The sequence below is a fragment of the Tauraco erythrolophus genome, chromosome 10, assembly GCF_009769465.1.
Source record: "Tauraco erythrolophus isolate bTauEry1 chromosome 10, bTauEry1.pri, whole genome shotgun sequence".
NCBI classification, from domain to species: Eukaryota; Metazoa; Chordata; class Aves; order Musophagiformes; family Musophagidae; genus Tauraco; species Tauraco erythrolophus.
The window spans coordinates 35,195,586-35,218,115 of NC_141474.1; the positions used below are offsets into that span (position 1 = coordinate 35,195,586).

Sequence of the window (22,530 nt, forward strand, 5' to 3'; positions counted from 1 at the left end):
ACATGCCACACTCAGACAAACTCACGTTCTGTTTTTCAGAATAAAAAGCAATGCTATGCAAGTCTGAGATATAATTTAATTCTTTGTATTCTTCACTACTATGGTGACAGAAAGTCTAACCCACTTGACAATAACTACGATGAACAGAAAGTCTGAAATGTTTTAATTGATTCCTGTAGCCCTCAACACTGTAACATTGGTTTCTGCCATTCTGCAGGTATTTTGATCCCCAGTGTGAAATGACTACTGGAACAAACTCAGGTTGCCTTCAGCTAAAATCTTGTGTTTCCTGAAATCTCGTTTTAGGATTTGACACATACAAGAGCACAGAAATCCATTCTGCTCCAACAGTATTTTCTTAGAAAGACTGAAAAGTCAGATACACGATCAAGAAAAGATACACAATCTGACAAAACCACAACGTCGGCATTATTCTAGTTTTTTCTTTCTAACATTATTCTAGTTTATTCTAGTATTTTGCAGTCTAGATATTAATCGTCAACACTAAACACTTTCCCTGTTTTTATTCTGTTTAAAACCCCATGAGTCTTCTTAAAATAAATAGAAATTATTTGAAAAAGTGTGATTAGATATTCATATTTACTATAGAATGACATTTACATATACCATGCAAGAGAAAGCATAATGTTATGAGGTGGTTTATTATAGGATGGGGGTAGGTGCTTACTCAGTATCAGTAACATCTGATTTAATGAGAGTGCAATTTCTGGGTCTGAGAAAGTGTCAAAACATGATGCTACCAGTCTGACACACTTATGGATCGCAAGGAGAGTACTTTGTAACAGCAGAATACAAAAAGCTTGTTTCATTGCAGTCTGCATCAGTAAAATGGTTGGATTTTGCTATAATGATATTTAGACTTGCCATGCATTGGAGGAATCAATAACTGGTCCAAAGTATAACTGGCAATTAAATACTAACACATTAATTAATTTTAAAAACCCCTCATAAATATTTTCATTTATGACCTTTGATAATTAACCAGGCTTATTTAATCTAATCTCCCCTGGGCTTTATCAGCTTTGTTAAAGATTAATGATTTATTTTGAAATAGAGGTCTTTAAGCTCAGGTAAACCAGAGACTCTTTGAGTACACTGGTAAATGGAAAAACATATTTAGTAATAAATCTTTTGGATGGAAACTGTAAGTGGATTGGGTAGAGACACGACCTTAATTTATTCTGTGTCTTTTACTCACTAATAATGTTTTGCAATTACAATTTGAGCTCTTCTACAGGTTTGAGTTATTACATCTTAATTGCCTAGTAATGGTTTATTTTATTTAAATGATTTGTTCTTTTATTACAGGATGATAAGCATTTCATAGCTCAATGTCTATGAGACAATTAAAAAAAAATTAACCTTGAATTTGAGATGTGAAATTGTTGAGTAGTTTACTCACTCCATCCTTCAGCAATCCTCACTGCTCTACACCTACAGTAATTTAGTTTTGCTTGACAGCAGGAGTTTTTCAATAGATATTAAAATATTTTGAAGCGTGTAGAAAACCAGATTAATGATACCTTTTAGTGTATTCTTGTAAAAGAAATCCTATGAAAGTTAACTTTTGAGAGCACTCACAGAAATGCATTTCTGTGGAGAGCCAGCCCTGAGTACCACACATGCTCTTATCTGGCACACAAAAAGTAATGGGATGAATTTAAAGTTTTACTTAATATTCTAATGGAATTTGACCGTCTTATGAAAAATCAAAGAAAGATGCTAAAACAACACATTGTTTTAACTCTGGAGTCTACTAAAGTGTTTTTTTTTAAATTTAATTTTTAATAACTTCCAGAATGAATCAAGATATGTATGATATGTAGGATGAGCTATTTTATAATGTGAAAAAAATTGTTATAAATTTAATTTAATTGGGGTGCGTATGTGTGAACCACTAACAAGCAAAAATTATATTTCCATTAAAGGAAATATAAGGAGATATATGGAAGAAATTTTTTACGCTGAGGGTGGTGAGGCACTGGGACAGGTTGCCCAGAGAAGCTGTGGCTGCCCCATCCCTGGCAGTGTTCAAGGCCAGGTTGGATGGGGCTTTGGGCAACCTGGTGTAGTGGAGGGTGTCCCTGCCCATGGCAGGGGGTTTGGAACTGGATGATCTTTGATGTCCCTTCCAACCCAAACCATTCTAGGATTCTATGAAAAACATTCACAATAATATTTAAAATAAAGGTCATGCATTTGATATTCTTGCCAGTAAGAGTACGCTGTCTCCATCCCCACTATCGCAACAATTTCACATCTATAACACATTGATATGTGCTCAAGGCTTTACCTTTCACAGGAATGCCCACATTTTGAGGAAATGACTAAATCTGGGAGATTTATCATGAGCAAAGGAATTTTTGCAAAAGCACCCATTCATGTTGCAGTCTGCTTTTTGAGTATCCACCAGTTTACGGTCCCACCACAAGTGCATCTTTACACTGGTATTTACAAACACTAAACTATTTAAAAATGAAAAAGTAAAATGCAACAAATGTCAAGGAACAAAAATAAATTTGAATAAATGAATATCAGGTAGAAATTGTCCCGCGGGGACTCGCATGCGTGCCCGGGGTGTGCCGGGCTGTCTGCACCCTTCCGAGTGACCTCGGGGTGTGGAAGAGATGCGAGAATGTCACCTGAGAGAGGAGCGATGCTCTGGAGCTACAGAGAAGGGAAAAGAACCAGCAGCTGCTGGCCACTGAAGAGCTCTGCTTTTCTGCTGAAACGCCATGGAGATTGAACCAGTCCCACCACCCCGGTGCTGGTTACGCACCACTCATTCTACGTAAAGCCACATAACGGTTTGGTTTTTTTTTTTTTTTCAAGGAAACAGAGGCCACTTCAGATGCAGAAAAAGATTTCCAAAGCATTGCATTTCCAACCTAGGGACACCCATTCCAGTCCATGAAATGCCACACTAACTATCACAGATGAAGAAAACCTCAAGCAGCACTTTTGCATTCCAAGAAGGCACATCAATAGGGCGCGTTCGATGCCAAATCGAAAAGCGTTTCTCTCAGTGCGACGCATCCAGTTACAAGATAATGTTGAGCATTATCAAAAATAAAAGATAACAAAAGGCAGATCCAATTGAGGACCTGTGTTTACGAAGCCTTCCACATGGTTTACAATTTTTTTCCTACAATGTTTATCAGAAAAGCACTATTGAGGATATGATTTATGAAATCCCGTTCCCCCGCACCCTTGAAGCATCTTAACTTCTCAACGAGCGGCTGCAGCCAGACCCACGGCAGACTCTGCCAAAAAGGAAAAGAAGAAGCTGTTGTTTCAACCATAGTCAGTTAAGGGAAATTTTTTTGAAAGCTTCCTGTGGTAATCCAGCACGTCCCTGTGCTGCCTGACCACCCGTTTCAACTTGTATGTTGTGGTTTGCCCGTCAATCGATAAACGCGAGCATCTTCCATGGTCCCCCTGTGCCACCCGCAGACTACCTGCAAAGCCCAGAGCTCCCCCACCGGCCAGGGACCACCGATCTGCACGTGGCAACCAGTCACGGAGAATCCCATAAAGGAAAAAACCTTACTGTAAATTGCATGGTTTTAATTTAAATGAACGGAGGGAAAGGAATGGCTCTATTCATGAAAGCGAAAAAAAGGACATTTTAGGAGTTTTCCAAAAGTGGTGGAGGCTCTAAATGCATAATCAACCCTGCCTGGCCCGTTGCTCCTCTAAACCGAGCGTACAGAACAGAGCTGTGTAACGGAACTGCCAAATGGACAAAGAAACAGAAAAGGCAGATCACCCAACTGCCAGGTGCTACACTGACCATGACCTTCTGCTGATGTCAGGGGTCTAACGAGGCTGCTAATGAGGCTGCCCCTTTCCTGGTGCCATGTCACCTGCGTGCAGTCCGTGCCTTTGGCTCCAAAACCAGGGTGAAGCAAAGAGAGAAACCTCTTGTGTTTCTGTTTCCTATCAACACTTTAATCATGTCTGCTCCACTAAAGCTACCTGTAATACAACGTTTTCATTTAGTTGTTCAAGTTACAGTATTATAACAGATAAACAATATTTGCTCATTAGTTCTTATTTCCCATTTCAGATTCTTCCAGAGAAAACTGCTGCTTTAATGATTTTTACAGCTGTTGAGACCATAACAAAATGAAGGAAAAGATGACAAAGTAGCCCACGTCCTTTTAGCTTCGTGTTTCATTCACACGTATAAATAGGAAGCTCATGAATAATGCAGATCCAGAAATCCGTTAGCGTTTGTGCTGTTCAGAAGCACATGATTAGCATTGCTCTGAGGCCCAATAATTATATTCTTGTTCTCAGAGGTCATTCTTTAAATCCTCACAACTGTCGCTGTATTTCTGGAAGCAAATAAGGCAAAATGTACATTAGAGACGCAATTCGACGCACGCCGCGGCGCTGCCTCCTTCCCGGGTCTACGGTGGCGGGTGCCTGCAGCTGCTAATGCTTCTAAACGCTTCGCCAGGTCCATCACAGTAGGCAGGTTGGTTAATTTTCTCCCACTTCTGAACATGCACAACTCCAACAAAACCAGCCTGACTGCCGGGGAATCTGCTGGGAGACACCTTCCTCCCCCACCCAGCCGCAGCCCCGGTGAACGCGCTGCCGGCGCGTCGATCCCGGACGACTTACATTGTCCTTATTCATAGATTCATAGATTCATAGATTTCTAGGTTGGAAAAGACCTTAGAGATCATCGAGTCCAACCATCCCTAATCCCCATTAAACCATATCCCTAAGTAGATCATCCACCCTATTCTTAAACACATCCAGGGATGGGCACTCAACCACCTCCCTGGGCAGCCTATTCCAGTGGCTGACAATCCTTTCAGAGAAGAAATACTTCCTAACATCCAACCTGAACCTCCCCTGACTAAGCTTATGCCCATTTCCTCTTGTTCTATCACCCATCACTAATGTAAAGAGCCCTTCCCCTACCTCCCCACCATCTTTCCTCAAGTATTTATAGGCCGTAATCAGGTCTCCGCTCAGCCTCCTCTTCTCCAGGCTAAACAGCCCCAACTCCCTCAGCCTCTCTTCATAAGTTTTATTTTCCAGCCCCTTGACCAGTTTAGTCGCCCTTCTTTGGACTCGCTCCAGGAGCTCAATATCTCTCTGAAAGCGAGGGGCCCAAAACTGGGCACAATATTCCAGGTGCGGCCTCACCAGTGCCGAGTACAGGGGCAGGATCACTTCCCTGCTCCTGCTGGTCACACTATTCTTGATACACGCCAGTATCCCATTGGCCTTTTTGGCCACCTGGGCACACTGCTGGCTCATATCAAGCCGGTAGTCAACCAACACCCCCAGGTCCTTCTCCGCCAGGCAGCTCTCCAGCCACTCTTCCCTGAGCCTATAGCGATGCTTGGGGTTTTTATACCCCAAGTGAAGGACTCTGCACTTGGCCTTATTAAAGCTCATGCTTATGGTGCACTTTGACTTCTCTTGGAAAGACCAAGTGACACATAAACCCACTTATTCTCCCTGGCGGACTGCACTTTACTGGGACGTTGAGAAGAGGTGGACGTGGCTTTCTGCAGCACGCGGTGGCAGCTATATGTGCTCCGTAGGGGAGACAGATGACCTCAGTATTTAAGACCTTTGATCAACACGCCCGGCAGCATTTGCTCTGACACGTGCATTGTGTTTGATCTGGGCTGTATAAAAGATTTGTGGGCTAGAAACACTTTAAAATATTGTGCTCTGTAACTAGCAAGGGCAATTCTGTTTTTTTCCCGTTTTTTTTTTCCATGGGGTATCTTGCCACATTAGATCATACTTGTATGATAAAGCTGCTTTTTTCAATAAAGCCCTGCACATGCAGAAATGCCAGTTACACTATTCTGGCGCAGTCAGAGGTATCACTCAACCATGTCTGGACTAAAATTGCATCTTGTATTTATGCTTTAGCCGACATGAATCGTTCATTTCGCTGAAGTAGAGTGTGATTTCTGGATGAATATTATTAACGTGGGGTCAGACAGTGAGTCCACCTGCGAGGATGCAACTCCTGGTACACAACAGCCACGTTTCTGCCCCTTCTCCTCTCACTGACTCACAGCAGTGATCTGGGGCCGGGACCTCCATGTCCCATGGGCACGCAGAGCGGCCTTGGATGAGGGAAACGTCCCAACGGTAGCAGATGGCTGAGCAACTCATCATCCCCGTTATCAGAAAACAGGAAGAAAATGGGAATCTGCCTGAGTTACAACAGAACAGCAACTGGGACACAGGGAGCTGACTGGGAAGAGTTGGTACTACCTTCTGGTACCTAACCAAACTGTCAGTGTTTGGAATCGATGTAGAGACCAACAGGTGTTTCCTGTGCAACCGGGGCCCGTGACACCCTTGGCCAGCCCTTAGAGGCGCTCCCCTGACCAGAGGGAACCTGGGTTCCTGACCCAACCACCTCCAGGTTAACCTCCTGTAGGGTTCCCAGGTGAAAGTCTTCTCCCGCTGCTTGCAGCTCTGGGAATATGGGATGGACAACTCTTGCCAGAATGAGAGTCTCATTTTCATTTATAGATGTTCTTGCCTGATGTGTGCATTACTACTGTGTTTAGAGTAAGCACCCCCATCTCTGCGATCCGTGTACGTCTGTAACACATCCCTACAAGAACTAGATGCTGTTCAACCGCTCTGATATTTGCTTTCACTGGCACAGCAATTTGTGAATAAGTTATTTAATAATTACTACGTAATTATAGTTCTACTGATCCCTGATGAACTGAAATCCGCAGACAATGCCTATCAAATGAATCATTACAAATCTCTATAAATTACATAGCGAAATGTGCCAATGTCATGATGAAAATCATAAAACGTCTAGAATTTCTGCAAAAGGAGACTTAATTAAGCTGGAGTTACGGCTGCACATCTCTACCCAGAGTTTAAGAAGCAGCGCATTATAAGATTTGTCTTTGAACTTTCCAAGAGGAAAAGAAAGCCGCATAATGGCACAAGTCAGAGGGAAAAAAGAGAGGAACACAACAGTGACCTTCACGTGGATTATTCCCGTTACAAGTGAGTCACAGAGAAGTACAACTGTTCTTCATTTGGTACAGATGTGCGCTGGAAAATAGGCAGAAGAGGAGAGGAACAGTGGCTGGGCAGTCTATAGAACACGTCGCTGTGCAACCACTCCGAGGAAGGAAATGCATTGCCTGCCTGGGGAGCCATGAAAAGCTGAGGCCAAGGGACAGAAGTCTGCTGCAAACAGCCGACGAGAAAAGAGAGGCTGCACGCACACGTATCGATGGTTCAAAAGAGGCAACACCACTTCTCAAAGGATTCACTTATCATCTCCTGCAAGGGATTTAGATAAATGTGACAGCTGCTGTCAGCCCCAGTAACTTCTTCTTGGTCGAGGTAGTGAAATCTAAAATATTAGATTACCCATTATTTACGTATCGGAATCCTGCCTCAGAAGGTGACACCCAAAGCAAGGAGGAATCCTGCCAAGATCAGAGGCAGATCTGCCCTTCTGCTGCTGCTTCCAGTGCCCAACCAGCACAACTTGTTAAGGTGAGTGTCATGCTACAGCTTAGAGTCTCACTGCACAGATGAACTATGATTAGCATACTATAAACATACTATTAGCATATTATAAACATACTATTAGCATGCAGGAACTGAATCCAGATTATTTCTGGAAACAGGAATATCTTCTTGGTTCTTTTGGATGCCAAATCCACCCAAACCTTGGATGAGATAACCCTGGCCTGGCCCCGACTCCCCTTGCAGCCCCTCCCCTCCCTACATTGTCCTTTCGCTGCTTTAACAACCTGCACGACAAACCAGCTACTTCTAATGCACTGACATTAAATAAATCTGCATCTGCAAAAAGACAAACAGGACTTATTTTTCTTGAATGCAAAACAATGACAATCACCTTAAAGAACTCTAGAGGCTTGAGTAGCTGGGAAGAGGGCATCAGGCAGGGTTAGACCCAGGCCAATGGTTCTGCCAACCACCCACCCCACTCGTTAAACAGGATAGTGAAATCAAACCAGCACTAAATCCATGGGTGAAATCGAGTTTTGTTTAGCTTTGCAGTAAGTTGTTTATTGAAACAGCGGAAAGGGAATTGTACGTAAGAGCTGCGTGCAATTTGTCATCGCCCTGTCTGAATTCCAGTGCGTCACCCATCAGGCACACACCGTTCTCCTATTCAAGAAATTTTGCAGTCAGTCCATTTCTGTTTGCAAATGAAAGGTTTATTTTTGACTTTTTTGTATAGAGCAGACCTGAGGCTTTCGGTTCATTTCTTTAGCACTGAGGACAAATCCCTTCGATAAACTCACTAAGCTTCATCGTTGAAATCATTTTGCTGCCTGCCCGACTGCTCCTTTCTCCAAGACTGTTGCAGAAGCCACCTCTTCCAAGGGTCAGAAATCCTCAGCCTGGCTTTATGCATGACAAATCCCTACCCATCCAATTTTTGGACCAGCTCCACTCCTTAGCCTGAGCAGTTATTTTCCCAAGCGGCGCTTTATTCCGTTGAGTTACGTGTAGAAACAACCCACTCCCAGGCTCCGCTCGGCTGGTACTGCGCAAATATTTATCCAAGGGCAATTTCTGCTCACTCTGTCATCACGTGCAGCATCACAGCCAGGTGCAAGTTCCAAAACCCTGTGCAAACTGAGCAAAAATTAAGGGTCGTTAGCAGCTCTGTAACGAACCCAACCACAGCTCCTCCTGCTGGGCTGCCGCTCAGGCTGGCGTCGACCGAGACAGCCACGTTCCTCCTCGCTCCCTGGGAACTACAGACGTGCTAAGGGAAAGGATTTTTATGTCCAAGAAAAGTCCTGGGCAAAAACTTCATACAAATTGGGTCCTTGGAATGGGAATTTTATCTGAAGCGTTGCAAGTTTTTAGGGTATTTTTTCTAACAAAGACCACAAAGAGCTGAACTACCTGTCTCACTTGTGTTGACGCTTGTGTGTGCCGGACACGACGTGCCCAGGTTGCACGCTGAGCTGTGGAACAGTATTTACAGAGCCCAGGAGCAGTTTCAGCAGCTGCTGGTCAGGAGCAAATGCTGAAAGGTCAGGAATAAGCCTTCCGTCGGCAAACGGAAACGGACTGGCTGCAAAATTTCTGTAGTAGGAGAACCGCCTGTGCCTGATGGGTGATGTACTGAAATTCAGACAAGATGATGACAAGCAGCGCAGGGAAACTTTAATCCTTTTTTTCACGTTGCATCCTAATTTAGAAATCTGCATTCGGGGAAAGCATTTTGTTATTTTGCAAGAAGCGCTGTTTTGCTTCAGAACGCCAACCGCTCCGTCACTGAGTGAAAGGACTGTTGCAAAATAGACATATTTTATGCAATATACTGCTCTGATAATTGCAGGAATGGATGTTTTACACTCAACTCTAGGTTAAAAAGAAAGGTGAAGATGAAGAACTGCACAGAACTACCTTTAGCTGTAAAATTGTGGCTTCAAAACATTAAAATCTCCATTGATTTAGCAAGATGTTGTTGGATCCCTACTCCAAAGTCCGTTTCTCCAGCCTGACAGACATTTTCTCATAGACTTGCAGCACTGTGGGCAGCTCAGCAATAGCATTAGCTCAGAAAAGGGGCTGGTGCCAGATGGAATTTTATTGGATAAATAAATAAAAGCTGTGTGTCACTGCTATATTGTGGTGTGCCTTAGTTTACGGTGTGGTTACTTCACGAGATTTGTTGCTTTCTCTCTCACATCCCCAATAATTTTAAAATTAAATGCTTTGTTCTTTCTCTCAGAATAGTATTTCAACTGAGTAAACTAACAGAATTTAAATGATCGAGTTCTCAGTTTTGTGTTTTATCTTTGAACGAAGTTTGTGAAATCTAAATATTGCATAGTCTAAAAACCTGAATATCATTTTACAGGTCAATTTATGAAAGATGGTCTAAAACAGTAACAGCACCTGACTGCACAGTAAAATCCAGATTCCTGTTGTCGCTGTGTCATAGCAGGACATTTCAAAATCAAGGAATTAGCTTTGTTACTTGCGATAATATGTTCAAAAAAAGTACATTTCTGAAAAATTCATCATAGTTTTTTTTCACCAAGTATTTCTGATATCGCAAGCAATAGCGAAGCGCCTGGTGCTCGTGTTTCTCGCCTGAGGTTTGGCAAATCCCTGAGAAGAGGAAGTTTTTGTGCTCCATTCATTGTTTAAAATGCAGCCAAAATCTCAACATATAAACCTGTAGGTGCAATTCAGGGTAGCACCGAGTTCGTTCTCTATTTAGATGCTTATTGAAACACCTCAGCATTTCCTTACTTCTGTGATTCAATTTGGAGGTTCGTTACTGTTTATAGTGCAGCCTCCCTGGAAAGGTCTCACTCTTAAAACTCTGAATCTATTTTTAGTTTCTTGCAGCAAAAAAAAAGTTTGTGTTGTTTTTGTCTTTTTAATCTTCTTCAGTTCACAAACTGTTCAGGTGTGTAGGAACGTCTAGCAGCTCTCAGGAAAATGTAAATGGAAGCTGTGGAGATTATCTCTATATTTTTTTAGCAATGTCTAAATTAGAGGACACTTGACACGATAGAAGCACACACATTTTTCAGGTCACAGAATCATAGAATCATTTAGTTTAGAAGAGACCTTCAAGATCACCAAGTCCAACCTTTAACCCAACACTGCCAACTCCACCACTAAACCCTGTCCCTCAGCACCACATCTACATGTCTTTTAAGTACCTCCAGGAATGGTGACTCCAACACTTCCCTGGGCAGCATGGTCAAATCCTTGACAACCCTTTGGGTGAAGAAACGTTTCCTCATATCTGATCTAAACCTCCCCTGGCCCAACTTGAGGCCTCTTCCTCTCATCCCATCACTTGTTACTTGGGAGAAGAGCCCGACCCCCACCTGGCTGCAGCCTCCTTTCAGGGAGTTGTAGAGAGCGAGAAGGTCTCCCCTCAGCATCTTTTTCTCCAGGCTGAACAGCCCCAGTTCCCTCAGCTGCTCCTCATGAGCCTTGTGCTCCAGACCCTTCACCAGCTCCATTGCCCTTCTCTGGACACGCTCCAGCACCTCCATGTCCTTCTTGTAGTGAGGGGCCCAAAGCTGAACACAGTGTTCGAGGTGCAGCATCACCAGGGCCGAGTACAGAGGACGATCACTGCCCTGGTCCTGCTGGCCACACTAGTTCTCATACATGCCAGGCTGCCACTGGCCTTCCTGGCCACACTGCTGGCTCATGTTCAGCCGTCTATCGACCAACACCCCAGGTCCTTCTCCGCCGGGCAGCTTTCCAGCCACTCTTCCCCAAGCCCGTAGGGGTGCGTGGGGTTGTTGTGACCCAAGTGCAGGACCCGGCACTCGGCCTTGTTGAACCTCATACAGTTGGCCTCAGCCCATCGATCCAGCCTGTCCAGATCCCTCTGTAGAGCCTTCCTACCCTCAAGCAGAACAACACTCTCGCCCAACTTGGTGTCATTGGCAAACTTACTGAGGGTGCTCCTTGTCCAGATCATTGATAAAGATATTAAACAGAACTGGCCCCAGAACCGAGCCCTGGGGAACACCACTTGTTGGTCCAGCTACCAAATGGATTGAGCTCCAGTCACCACAACTCTTTGGACCCAGCCATCCAACCAGTTTTTCACCCAGCGAAGCGTACGCCTGTCCAAGCCATGAGTAACCAGTTTCTCCAGGGGAATGTTATGGGGCATAGTGTCAAAGGCTTTACTAAAGTCTAGGCAGACAACATCCACAGCCTTTCCCTCACCCACTCAGCCAGTCACCTTGTCATAGAAGGAGATTAGGTTAGTCAAGCAGGACCTGCCTTTCATAACCCCATGCTGACATGGTTAGGTTTCAAGCAATTGCTCTTGTTAAATAACCTAGAATTTATTTGGTAAATTATCTCAGTCGCGGCACTTTCCAACCTGTCAGGCTTTTTGCTTAAATATTAAAGTCTTGGGTTTAAAATCTGTTCAACGATTTTCACAAAGATTCTTGATATCCTTGATCAATAGCTAACTCCTTTTTAAAGCCTCATGAGCTTTAGTCTCGACAACTTGTTATGAAAACAAGTTCTGCACTTAATAATACCTTAATGAAGAAGTGCTTCGCGTTAAGTTTAAAATTTGCCACTGACAGGTGTAAGTGAAAGCTCTCTTGGGTTTGTTTTATGAGAAAACTTCCTGATACACCTTCTCTCGACTAGCCAATATTTCAATAAGCCTCTTTTCCTTTAGAATCATCTTTAATCTCTGGACATGGGTATTTTTTCATCCTATCACCCCGTTATGAACCTCCTCCTCCACCCTTCAAAATTTTTGAGGCCAAGGCTGAAGTCTGTGTTCCAGATTGTGCTGTAAAATATGTTTATATCATTATAGCAATTCTAGTTTCATCCCATTTGTTATACATGGTATGGCTGGAATTTTCAATTTTTCTAAAAAGTTAATATACTTAAAGGTTTTCTACCCTTTGAAAAGCAACACAAGTTCAAGAAGAGCTCTGACCATTGGTGCTCCTCACCCCGGTCGGGGCACAGGCAGCTGCTGCCTTCAGCAACACGATGTAAATAAGTTCCATAGATGACCTTGAATGTTTTAATCATCGTAATTAACTCATAACTAAGACGAACATTTAGACATGCTTCTAGACATGCTTCAACTTCTCTGATTTATCCAGTTCAGTAAGAATATGTGTCTAAACCTTGTTAGCTATGGTTATAATTGCACAATTTGAGAATATAAACACAAATGTAACTAAACGTAACGTAAAGGAAGCTTCGGTAAGGATCCATAGCAAAGGTCACTGGAGTTTTGTTTGGGTTTTTTCCCCCTCAAACACAGATACACTCTCAGCCCTTTAAAGGTTCTTCTAAATGTCAAGGAGAAACACCTGCTATTGGACTTGCTCAGACGGGTTATTTCTACCTCATCCCATCTCAGTCATTTATAGTCATATAATTCAGAATAAAGCTCAAGCTGGAAAATGGACGTAGAGAAAATTTCTCCTTAATTCTCAGCAATTGTAACCTGGAGCAGCAGTTGGTTTCCGTATGGAAGGATCTCAAACCCAACATCTAACAGAATTATTACGACTTACGTAAATGGAGGATTTGGCCTTTTATCTTATTCTGTATGAATACATGAATTTAAGGTGCTGAGTTTTTAACTACGCCGGGCTCCTGGTCTCAGCAATATCTTATGAAATTAGTCCCCCAGGTGTACTTTTGATGTAAAGAAAACTTTTTCACTTGGGCACTGTTCACCTGCATTGTACATCCACATTTCACCCTGTGCGAGAACGGGAAGGGAAGAAAGGTTTTTACTTTGCCTATGAATCCCACTGTGGATGCTTGAAAGTTTTCAGACAGTTGTTTTCCATTGGGAACCCTATTACTCAATTAAAATGCCCTGGATGAACACACCTTGATCTTTGAAAAAGGTCCCCGAGGAACCGATTCCCAGATTTATTACTCTGCTTCTCTACTTCTCTGAATTTCAACACGCTGATCAGGAGCTGGGTGTCTGTCCCAGTCTCCATCTCCAGGACGGGTCCTTTCCATGATGGATCACCTCTCCTGTAGCTGCTGGTCCTGTGAGGCCAACTTGGACATGGTAAGCAAAACCGAGGACTTAGACCAGAAACCCCATCAAAGATGACAGAGCACACACAGAGGGAAAAAAAAGGAAAATCACCTTCAGTCTGTAATGGACGAGGAACACCACACACCTTATGAGCTTCCAGATGGGACAATGCATCCTGCAAAGGATGGTTTTGTAAAGGGTATACCATGAACCCCAACAGGTGTGGACCCGGATGTCTCCTGCAGCTGGTCAGAAGCCATAAGAAAGCACGACGGCTCAGACGTGTGACCACCCCTTTACGAAAGATTTGGAAGTTCCCAAAACGGATTTAAAATCTTTTCCCTGTCCATCATTCTTCCTGAGACGTGGAGGAATAACCTTCTCTGCATGCTCAGCTGAAGCTGGGTGAGCAGATCAGGGCAATGACTGCACCCCCAGGAGCACGACTGGACACGATGTCCCCAGTGAAAAATCAGGTCCATGGCACCAGTTCTCTGTGCAGTGATGTCTACGGGAGACTTTGGGCTTGATCCAAACCTTATTAAATCAATAAACGTCTTTCGACTGACTGCATCAGTCTTCGAATAGGCTCCTAATGAGCACAGGAATTTTCATTTACATTTTCATATGTATATAGATATATCTATCTACATTTTTAATATTTTTTTTCTGTGCAGACCGACCTGCCTGGCTGAGACATAACACAGAACTATGCAAATTTGAGTTTGGTTTGCTTTGCAGGCTGGTATTTGAGAGATAAAATAGTAAAATCTTCCTTAGGTAATTGGACAACAGCTGAAACTGTGAACACAAAGAGAATTTCCCTGGAGAGTACATTTCTTTCTAGAAATGTCAAATTTGGTAGGCCAGGCAAAGCTATTGAGCTAAAACTTAGCAGAAAGCTGTCACATATCCAAATACACCAAAATACGATTTCTCAGTCAATAAAACGAAACCGCTGCGTTTAACGATGACACCAAACTCTCCGAGCAGCAGACGACTCGCGCAGCCTTTGCAGGGTAACTACAAGCTATGCAAACGACTGATCATGAGGACCACTTGCAGCAGCACCAGCCTTGCAGGTGCCAGGCACAGCCCGGGCAATGCGGGAAAACGCCCACGGGAGGGCTGGAGGTCGGTGCTGGGGGCACAGCCAGCCACCCGCCCAAACCCTGGCTGCAGCAGGAGAACTTTATCCTGGGTGGAATAACAAATGCTTGTCCTGGACGAGATCTCAGGCCGCAGCCGGGGCCGTGCAGCGTGCGGGGGGAGCGCGTCGAACCGGGTGCCCGGCGGACGGAGCCTCGGCAAAGCTGCTGCCTCCGAGGTCCTGTGGCACAGCGGTGGTGTGGGGCTGCTGTGCTCTGAATGTGGCTCTGGAGAGGCTGAGTTTGAGAAGTTTGCATCCCAGCTCCCAGGCGTGTTTTGGGAAAAAAAGAAAGAAAGGGAGAAAAGGGAGAAAAAGAAAAAAAAGGAAAAAAGGGAAAAAAGGAAAAAAATGGAAAGAAGGAAAAGAAGGAAAGAAGGAAAAGAAGGAAAAGAAGGAAAAGAAGGAAAAGAAGGAAAAGAAGGAAAAGAAGGAAAAGAAGGAAAAGAAGGAAAAGAAGGAAAAGAAGGAAAAGAAGGAAAAGAAGGAAAAGAAGGAAAAGAAGGAAAAGAAGGAAAAGAAGGAAAAGAGGGGAAAAATGGGAGAAAAGGAAAAAAGTGAAAAAAGGAAAAAAAGGAAAAAAGAAAAAAAGGAAAAAATGAAAAAAGGAAAAAAGAAAAAAGGAAAAAAAGGAAAAAAGGAAAAAAGGAAAAAGGAAAAAAGGGAAAAAGGGAAAAAGTGAAAAAAGGGAAAAAAGGGAAAAAAGGGAAAAAGGGAAAAAGGGAAAAAAGGGAAAAAAGGGAAAAAGGGAAAAAAGGGAAAAAGGGAAAAAAGGAAAAGGGAAAAAAGGGAAAAAGAAAAAAAAGGAAAAAAGAAAAAAAGGACAAAGGAAAAAAAGGAAAAAAAGGAAAAAGGAAAAAGGAAAAATAAAAAGGAAAAAAATAAAAAAAGGAAAAATAAAAAAGGAAAAAAGGAAAAAAGAAAAAAAGGAAAAAAGGAAAAAAGGAAAAAAGGAAAAAAGGAAAAAAGGAAAAAAGGAAAAAAGGAAAAAAAGGAAAAAAAGGGAAAAAAAAAAAAAAGGGAAAAAAGGGAAAAAAGGAAAAAAAGGAAAAGAAAAAAATCCCAGAGGCAACGCAGGTTGCTGAAGCAGGCATAAGTGCACACGGAAAGCTTTCTGGTTTAGGAGCTGTCCCTCCCGGACACGGGCACCAGGCAGCAGCCCGGGTCACACGTGCCGGGTGGTGCTGCCCCAGAGCCCGCACGGCCGCCCCGTCCCACGGCTGCCCGACACAGCGGTGTAAGTGCACGTGTTCATCGGGACATGAAGTTACTGATGTTGGATCATCCCCTTGCTCGTTTCAGGAGAGGACTCTTACGGACTTGGAGCCAATTCTTTTGCCACGGCACTGCCCTTCCCTCCCTCTGCCCACATCTCCTGTCTTCTCACTCCGGCTGCTCCTCTGCCCACCGTGACTGTGATGGGTGAAACGGGCTTCGGCTGCAGCAGGAAAACGTTCAGTTTAGGTACGAAGGCAGAGCTGTTAATGCAGGAAAGAAGCTACAGCCTGACCGTGGTGGGCCACTCTGGATCGAGGGGAGCAGGTCCAACGGCTGCCGGGAAAACGATGGGCACCGCGAGCCTGCCCTCGCTCAGATGGCTGAGCTCATCTCTGACATCCCCTTAAGCCTGGCCTGTCTTTGATTTTCATGGCTTGGCACAGCTGGAAACTGACCATGGAAAATGGTTGTCTGTCCATCTGTCCCCTATTTAGCAGACGTGTCACAGTGAGGCCACTCTGCAGATACCCTCCACACCTCTGGGTCAGTTGATGTTCCAGTAGATGTAGCCAACGCTGCATCAGTTATACAGAGTGCCACTGAGGAACACGCACATCACTACATGCTTTGTGCAATTTACAGTGAGTTAATTTAAAATTTGGAAGAATATTAATTTTTTTTTCATTTCAGACATGAAATCCAATGTATTAGAAATATTAATACAGCAGTTTAATTAGGAATCCTTATGTAGGAACCAGGACACAATGCAATCAACACATAGAAATTGAGGGCATGGTCTGGCGCTTCCTGGCATGTAGAAATGTTTGAGACAAGATTATAAGCATGTTGCACTAACCATAAGTTCACAGTTGGATGCTTATTCAATAAAGTAGTTCTGTTTAGCTGCAGCAATTAAATTAGCCCAGAAAATAACACCACATCTCTCACACCTTGCTATGCTCCTTCTCCTTCCCAATGTCACTACTGACCTTTTCTGCAGCTCTTCACAATTATTTACGTTTTTCAATAATTACTGACAATATATCTAAGATTTCTGTACGAACCTGAACGTCACTAACATCTGTGGATGATGTAACCAGCCATTTAAAGGAAGTAGTTTTGTGGCAGCTGTTAGGAACCAACATGGATGCTTCCTCCATATTGCAAGTTTTCTTAAGAAAGGTACCACTTACCAGACAAGTTACTCATCGCATTCCTAAAACCACTGGGGAATGTGTAGGAGGTGCTCTTTAGAAAATAAAAATAATACCTTTACTTAACAATAAACACACACGTGTCCACTAGAGTAGCAATGATTCCTTACATCCTCTGACAGGTGATGGCTCACATGAATCCAGACTTTTGTGGATGACACATGTTCAGGGACACATGGAGATCACACATGTAGCAGTGAATTTAATGCCTCCATGAACAGTCTTTTAAGTAGATTTATGGTTTCTATAGATGTACAGATTAGAAGTACATGCAGATTAAAAATGCAGGATTTCAACAAACACTTGGGTTCCTACCCTAATTTAACAAGTGCTCGGGCAGAGGAGAGAGGAGTGGAGGACAGCCTTGCAGAGGCACGGGGTTGGTGTTGCACTCCTGACTGTGCCGGGATACTAAAATGATGCACCCCACGACCTGACTTACACAGCCTGGACCACCCCACAACCCAACTTACACAGTCCTGGACCACAACACAACCCAACTTGCACAGCCTGGACCACAACACAACCCGAACTTACACAGCCTGGACCACAACACAACCCGACTTACACAGCCTGGACCACAACACAACCCGACTTACACAGCCTGGACCACAACACAACCCGACTTACACAGTCTGGACCACCCCACAACCCGACTTATACATCCTGGATCCTCTGATGCTGCAGAGTGGAGCTGAGCCTCGTGCCTGGCCCAGGATCTTCAGCAGTTCATCAAGGGCTTGTGGTGGCAGCATCTCACCCCACATCCCACTGCGGGGAGCAGGGACTGAGCAATGCCCCCCCTTCCTTTATCCTCATTGACAAAAGGTAGGAAAAACCTTCTGCCACGATGCAGCTTTGATAAGAGAAAGTAAGAATTCCACTAACAGCTGTGGCTTCTGTCCAGGAGAGCACAAGGACAGGAGACATCCCAGTAAGGACGTTGGTGCTTTAGCAGCAATAGAGACCATCTCAGTTTTGGCTGCTTGAGAAAAACGGTTGAATAAACCTACCTCGGTGCCAGCGGTTAACAATAACTCCCTCCCCTCGCAACGGTCTTGCAAATTTGTTTGTAGGAAAATGCCTTTTGTCTCGATTTAAGATTGCACTAATTTAAAAGCAAAATCTGCTGAATTAAAAAAGGGCTATTCAGCTCCCCGTTGGCTCCTCGCCCCCGTAGATGGAACCTCTTACCCTGCGTACGCACCGCAACGCCAGCATCTCCTGGGTTTAATGAGTCAGCAAACGCACGCTTTATTTACAGGAAATTCACATTCTTCTTCTTCTTAAGTACCAGAAATTCTGGGAAAAGCCAGCGAAGGCAGAGCTAAACACCCGATCAATCAGGCCCATAGATGGCAGGATGGGACCGTCCAACAGCCCTTGTGCGGGTGCTCTGGGAGGATCACGTACCACATAGGCCTACCCACACAAAACAACACATTTGGATGGTACAGAGGAGTTTTAACCATGAATAATTAGCAAATTGCCATTCATTATTAATTTATTGGAACCACTGCTTCTCTGTGTTTTTCCCGCAAGGCTCAGTCTTTCTATTTTACAGCTGCTGAATTTATTATTAATAGCGAGATCTTGGACATGGCCAACAAGTCTTCCGTTAGGGATATGATAAATCTCGTTATATTCATGGGATCTGGGATGTAAATAACTCTCCAGATGTGAGGTTCTTCTGCAAACAGACCTGGCTATCTGTCCCTGGGACAGAAGTAGCTCTGGGTGACCTTCTGGTGGCCCTCCCCAGCTCACAGCAGCAGCGGGGTTGTCCTCTGTCCTCTGGCTGTGGGTGAGCAGCCCTGGACAAGTTCTCCCCCTGCCCCATCCACCCCACAGGCACCGTCAGGTACAGCTCCATTAGCTCAATCCACGTCGCAGCCACACAAAGTCAGCTTCTACCTTGTCCTGAAATCCCTTTTCCCATTTTATGACTTTGTATTAGCTCAAGGTTGTCTTTATGGATCACAGAAAGCCAGAGCCCTTTCGGTAGTAGAAGAAATAATCCTTTTTCCGGTATCCTTGAGCATTATATCTGCACAGGATGCAGACACCAGTAACGGAGAGCACGCTTAGCTGCTCCCAGTGGTGCATCGCTACAACGTCATTTCTATATTATACGGAGATGTGCAAAGAAAGAAAATACAAGTTTCCTAATTCTGTTATAAACATTTTTCTTAAAAAACCCAACCCCAACAGCAGACAGAAACAGCCAATCAGCAATTACTCAGCGATTTTGGGCAAGGTGCCAGCCCCCAACGACGGAGGTGTGCAGGCATCCACGCTCCCCATGGGAAGCGCTACCGCTGGAGCTGCGCGTCCTGAGAGTGTTTTGATCAGAGCCCCAGTGCCTCCATGCATCTGTTGGGGTGTCGCCCGGGAATGCGGCGGGTGTGCGACGGCGCTCCCAAAGCATGGCCGTTACTGGCCTCTGCGCTAACGATGCCATCTCAGACCATATTGCACCAGTACAGTTAACAGTTTCAAAATGCAGGCTGAACTAAGACATCAGTGTCTGATTTTTAACATTTGTCCAGTAACATGATGATCAAATTATACTTAACCCTATATTTGACTATCAAACCTTGCAGCCAACCATTAACCACTATCACGTCCCCCACACGTACCTGAAGCAGCACATATGTTCAGCTATCATTGCCAACAAATCAAATGTAAGTAGCATTTCACGAGAGAAAACTCTCTCTGAAGGATTAAAGAGCCATACTTCATAATCTGCCACCCTGTGATTCTTCTTATTTATTTATTTATTTATTTAAGTGATATTCTTTCTAGATAACATTAATGCAAACTATGAGCAAGGAAAAAGTTCCACCAAACGATCTTCCTTCCTAACTGAAATCTAAACCACGACCTTTTGGAAACCTCTCCTTGTTTTGAGTAGATTAAAAAAATCGTAGTACAAAATAAGACATTCCATCTTGGCCTTTCAGCCAAACCTCTGAGCTGACATCACCCCCATATTCCATTCCCTGAGGTCAGCACCAGACCCACGTCTCAGTATTTTCTCGCGGGCTGTTCCGCTTCGCACATCCCATATCTTTCATGATGGAGAACATCTATTTTTATGATTTGTAACAATATGACATTTTCAACCTCTGTATCTCAAAGTGCTTTTTAAGGGTGGCTACATGGTACCTCAACAATTTAAAGCTGATAAAAGAGACAAATTCAGCTCTGCTTGGTTCAGAATTAAACCAAACCTTCATTTCACCTTCTCTGAATTGCAAATGCACCAAATACTATCTGCTTCTGGCATAATATTCCTTTGTTTCTACTTCTCCCATTTTCTGTTCAAAATAAGTGCAATGTTGTTTCCACTTTGTTAATGATTTCTCAGATATTAAATAAAACGGCAGCAAAGGCTTCGTGCTATTTTCTGCTTATTATGTCTCTTCTGCAGCAATTTAGAACATCCCGACAATACATGTCATGCAGGAAGCATGTTCAGAAAGAAGTTTCATGGCTAGAAGGCAACAACTCCAGGATATAAGCAACTGAAAATCTACATTTTCACTCAATAAGGAATATTTTTATGTAGAGAAAAGCGTACAGGATATATTTTAAGTTTTGTCTTTCACTTTGATCACTATTAGAACAGTTTAGCACCAAAGTTCAACTATGACCATCTTCAGATGTCACTAACAGATGGCAGGGCATGCAACAAATGTGAACTACTACAAATCCACGGAAAAAAAAATATCTTTCAAGCAAGACATTTCAGAGCCATTTTAGATACCCTTCATGCTAAATATTGTAATGCTTCTTGCCTTTTGCAAAAGGTGTAACTTCAAGTCCTCCACAACTGCTCTGTACCAGAGGTCAACGACCAACAAACCGACCTGCGAGTGGGGCTCTGGCACACCCCAGTTATTCAGCTCAGCAGACTCCTTGAAACAGCTGAGTTTTTAACTTTATTTACAGTGATGCCGTAGCAACTTGTCATTGCTATTCCGAGCAGAGAGATTTTGTCATGCTCTCTCTATACCACGACTGCAGGTTGGGTTCAGCTGTGGGTTTTTTTTGTAGGTTCATAACTCATTGATACCCTCAAAATGTGGCATCACTTTCAGCACAGAAACCCTTCTGCAGCACCAGGTGCATAATAACCAGGTGCATTATTTCCCCGTACTGACGAACGCAATGGTATTCATATGCCTTGTGAAGAAACCAGGGAAAAAAAGAAAATCACTACTTTTTTTCTGGCTTTTGAATCCATGTATGTGGAAACAAACACCCATGAACATTTGCCACGTGTCCATGTTACTTACGGTTGAGAGGCAGGCTGGCATTGGTCGTCCCTAGCTTGTTGGCAGCGACACATGTATAGTTGCCAAAATGCTCTTCTGTCACATTGGTAACAGTAAGAAGTGATCTTGTACTATAATTTTTAATAGTAATTCCTTGTTGACCATTGATCAGTCTAGAAAGCAAAAAGAAAATTTCTGTAACTCATACACCATAAGCAATAATTTTCTTTTTTTTTTTTTTTTTCTCTTTCTTTCTCTATTTTTCTATATTTTCACAGACATCACTGGTAGCACAGTAAGCTGTCTGCAGCCGCGGGGGTCTGTCGAGCAAAATTATCACAGCGGCAGGTCGGAGAGGCCACGGGCAACACGAGCTGCGGGGTGTTGAGGGGAACAGGTTCTGCCTGTGTGTCCTGCAGCCGAACGAGAACAAAGGCTGACACCGGCGGCCCCGTCTGCCTGCCCATGGGAGGATATAATGGAGAGCTTCCAGTTTCGATTGGGGAAACCTAACTAAAAATTCAGATACCCTATTTGGGGCAGAAAAGTATTATGGTAAGCCTTTCGGAGAGAGACTTTTTAGGCTCTGGAGATTGCTCGAGTCCTTACACACCAACAGCTGATGGCAGATGAGGATTAGGCAACCAGAATGGTGGCTATGTAGGATGGTGACCACAGTTATTTTACAGTTCTCTGCAGCTACGGATGAGACTTGCAATTGGGAAAGATGTGCTACAGCAGCGCTGCACCCTGCGACAGCAACCTGAACAGGAACCGAGTCCCGAAACGCAGGACAGAGCCAAACCTGGGCTCTCTTCACCTGGCTCTGTCCATCCCTCCCCCAGTTTCACAGGAACTGTGCGGGTCTTCTGACGATGCTTCCAAAGCCACCTCAGAAACACCTCTGCTGCACTGAGGCAAAGGAAGATGACCAATTTAAATGTTGCTCTTGTAGGTAAACCATGTCTGATCAAACAGCGAGATGAGAAGGGTAACCACGTTGTTAAAATGCTAGCTACAGGTGATGACTTGTAATTCCTTATATTTCACATGAGGAGCAGAGTTCCAGGTTAACTATAAAATTTTCGTTTGATATATTGG

At 43.8% G+C, this 22,530-nt stretch overlaps 1 protein-coding gene across 2 annotated transcripts in view; it reads right to left on the bottom strand.

Moving 5' to 3' along the window:
- NEGR1 (neuronal growth regulator 1) overlaps positions 1-22,530 on the bottom strand; it is a 288,803-nt gene that overhangs the window by 37,317 nt on the left and 228,956 nt on the right. For both annotated transcript variants that reach the window (XM_086617140.1, XM_086617139.1), the window contains exon 6: positions 21,451-21,602. In XM_086617140.1, the coding sequence (XP_086473266.1) occupies positions 21,451-21,602 (152 nt within the window). The remainder of the gene's footprint in view (positions 1-21,450; positions 21,603-22,530) is intronic.